Consider the following 2369-nt stretch of genomic DNA (forward strand, 5'->3'; position numbering starts at 1 on the left):
GTTCCTAGACTGTAAGCCTCTGAATTTCGATGGCACCGGGGGTGCTGTAGCTTTCGTCAGATAGGCGGAAAAGACCGATTCCGTGTTGAGAATGAGCAAGCGTGCGCCGGAGCACCAGGTCACCTACATCTCTGGATTGTTCTTAGACAGAGCGTTATCCTGGTGGAATCTCCAAGTCCAGACCTTGGGAGAAGAGGCTGCTTATGCCATGTCATGGGATGAAATGAAGGAACTCATGCGAAAGAAGTACTGCTCAAGGGCTGAGATTCAAAATTTGGAGACTGAGTTCTGGAACCTCAAGATGGATGGTCCGAAGATTGCTGAATATGTGCAGAGCTTTCACAACTTATCTCGCGTCGTTCCATACATGGTTAAGCCGGAGTTCAAGCGCGTCGAGCGTTTCATTTGGGGATTGGCACCCCAAATCATGAGCATGGTAACAACATCCAAGCCTCCAACAATCACTGAGGCTATTGATCTAAGTGTGGCACTAACTAAAGAGGCAATCAGGTTGAACAAGTTCTCGATCTCTGACCAGAAGAAGAGGGACACTCACATTGAGTCATCAGGTGAGAACAAAAGGAAGTTCTCAAATTTTAAGAAGGGTACTAGCAGTACTAACAAGAAGGAAGAGGCAAACGCACCAGCCAAGATCAAAATTGGTGCTGAAAACAAAGGAAAAGGGTATATGGGCACCTTGCCCAAATGCGATGCGTGTCAGTTGCATCACAATGGACGATGCCGAGCTGGAAAATGCGAGTCGTGTGGAAAGGTTGGCCATTCGAAGGAGACGTGGTGGGTTGGTACTGGTCGTGGTGGTCAGAGAGGTTATGGTAATGGAAACAACAACCGTGGTGGCAATGGGTATGGAAACCGCCATCAAGGAGGAAATGGCGGTAACGGTAATCGAGCTGGTAGTGGAAATCATGGAGCGAACAACAACCAGGGTGGTAATGGGAATGGTAATGGTCGGGGACCAGGTTGTTTTAACTATGGAGATGTGGGGCATTACAAGCGTGAATGCCCGAAAATCAACTAAGCTCAAGTAAGGGTTTTTAACATCGGAGCTAGGGAAGCTCGCCAGGATCCGAACGTAGTTACTGGTACGTTCCCTATCAACCAACGCTTTGCATCTATACTGTTTGATACTGGTGCCGATTATAGTTTTATATCCCTAGAATTTAAGAATATGCTTGGGTTGGTAGCTAGTAAGCTAGATATTCCGTACTCGATAGAGCTAGCTAATGGAAAGCTAGTAGAAGCGAATGAAGTCATTAGAGGTTGCGTGATTGAACTGGCAGAGTACGAGTTTACGCTTGATCTTCTACCAGTCAAGTTGGGAAGCTTCGACATGGTAGTCAGAATGGATTGGTTGTCAAGCAACCGCGCAAAGATCGTATGTCACGAGAAGATCATTCGCATTCCGATGGCGAATGGAGAGACAATTGTAGTGCATGGAGAGAAGCACGATACGCCCCCAAGGATCATCAGTTGTTTGAAGGCTCGAAAGTGTTTGCAGAAAGGATGTGTTTCCTTCTTGGCACACATTGTGGACAAAGAAGCCGCTGAGCCAAAGTTAGAAGACATCCCAGTTGTGAAGGAATATCCTGAAGTCTTTCCCGAAGACTTGCCAGGATTGCCGCCGCAGTGACAAGTCGAATTCTACATTGACTTAGTTCCAGGCGCCGCGCCTGTAGCCAAGGCACCTTACCGACTTGCACCTTCAGAAATGCAAGAGCTGTCAACGCAACTTCAGGAGCTATTGGACAAGGGATTTATCAGACCAAGCTTCTCGCCTTGGGGAGCTCCAGTGTTGTTTGTTAAGAAGAAGGACGGTAGTTTCCGCATGTGCATCGACTACCGAGAGCTTAACAAGTTGACCATTAAGAATCGGTATCCTTTGCCAAGGATTGATGACCTGTTTGATCAACTACAAGGTTCGAGTTTTTACTCCAAGATCGATCTTCGATCAGGTTATCACCAGTTGAGAACTCAAGAGGAAAGTATTCCAAAGACTGCCTTCAGAACTCGATATAAACATTACGAGTTCCTGGTTATGCCGTTTGGTTTGACAAACACGCCAACAGTATTTATGGATTTGATGAATAGAGTCTGCAAGCCATATCTCGATAAATTCGTGATTGTGTTTATCGACGATATTTTGATTTATTCAAAGACAAAGGAAGAGCACGAGCAGCACCTAAGAGCTATTTTAGAGCTGCTCAAGGAAGAGAAATTGTACGCGAAGTTCTCAAAGTGCGAGTTCTGGTTGCATGAAGTTCAGTTCCTTGGTCACGTGGTTAACAAAGATGGAATTCATGTGGATCCCACAAAGATCGAGGCGATCAAGAATTGGGAGACTCCGAAGA

The 2369-nt window shown here is 46.1% G+C and overlaps 1 protein-coding gene across 1 annotated transcript; it reads left to right on the forward strand.

The window, feature by feature from the left end:
• Nucleotides 1-433: 433 nt before the first annotated feature.
• Nucleotides 434-1039, forward strand: LOC110882192 (N66 matrix protein-like). Its single transcript, XM_022130273.1, has one exon. It carries the CDS (start codon nt 434-436, stop codon nt 1037-1039), a length of 606 nt encoding a protein of 201 aa, XP_021985965.1.
• The last annotated feature ends 1330 nt before the right edge of the window (nt 1040-2369 follow it).

This window comes from Helianthus annuus, chromosome 10, assembly GCF_002127325.2.
Source record: "Helianthus annuus cultivar XRQ/B chromosome 10, HanXRQr2.0-SUNRISE, whole genome shotgun sequence".
NCBI lineage: Eukaryota > Viridiplantae > Streptophyta > Magnoliopsida > Asterales > Asteraceae > Helianthus > Helianthus annuus.

What these genes read in the sequence shown, in the direction of transcription:
- LOC110882192 (XM_022130273.1), top strand. Translation starts at nt 434, where the DNA reads ATGGTAACAACATCCAAGCCTCCAACAATCACTGAGGCTATTGATCTA.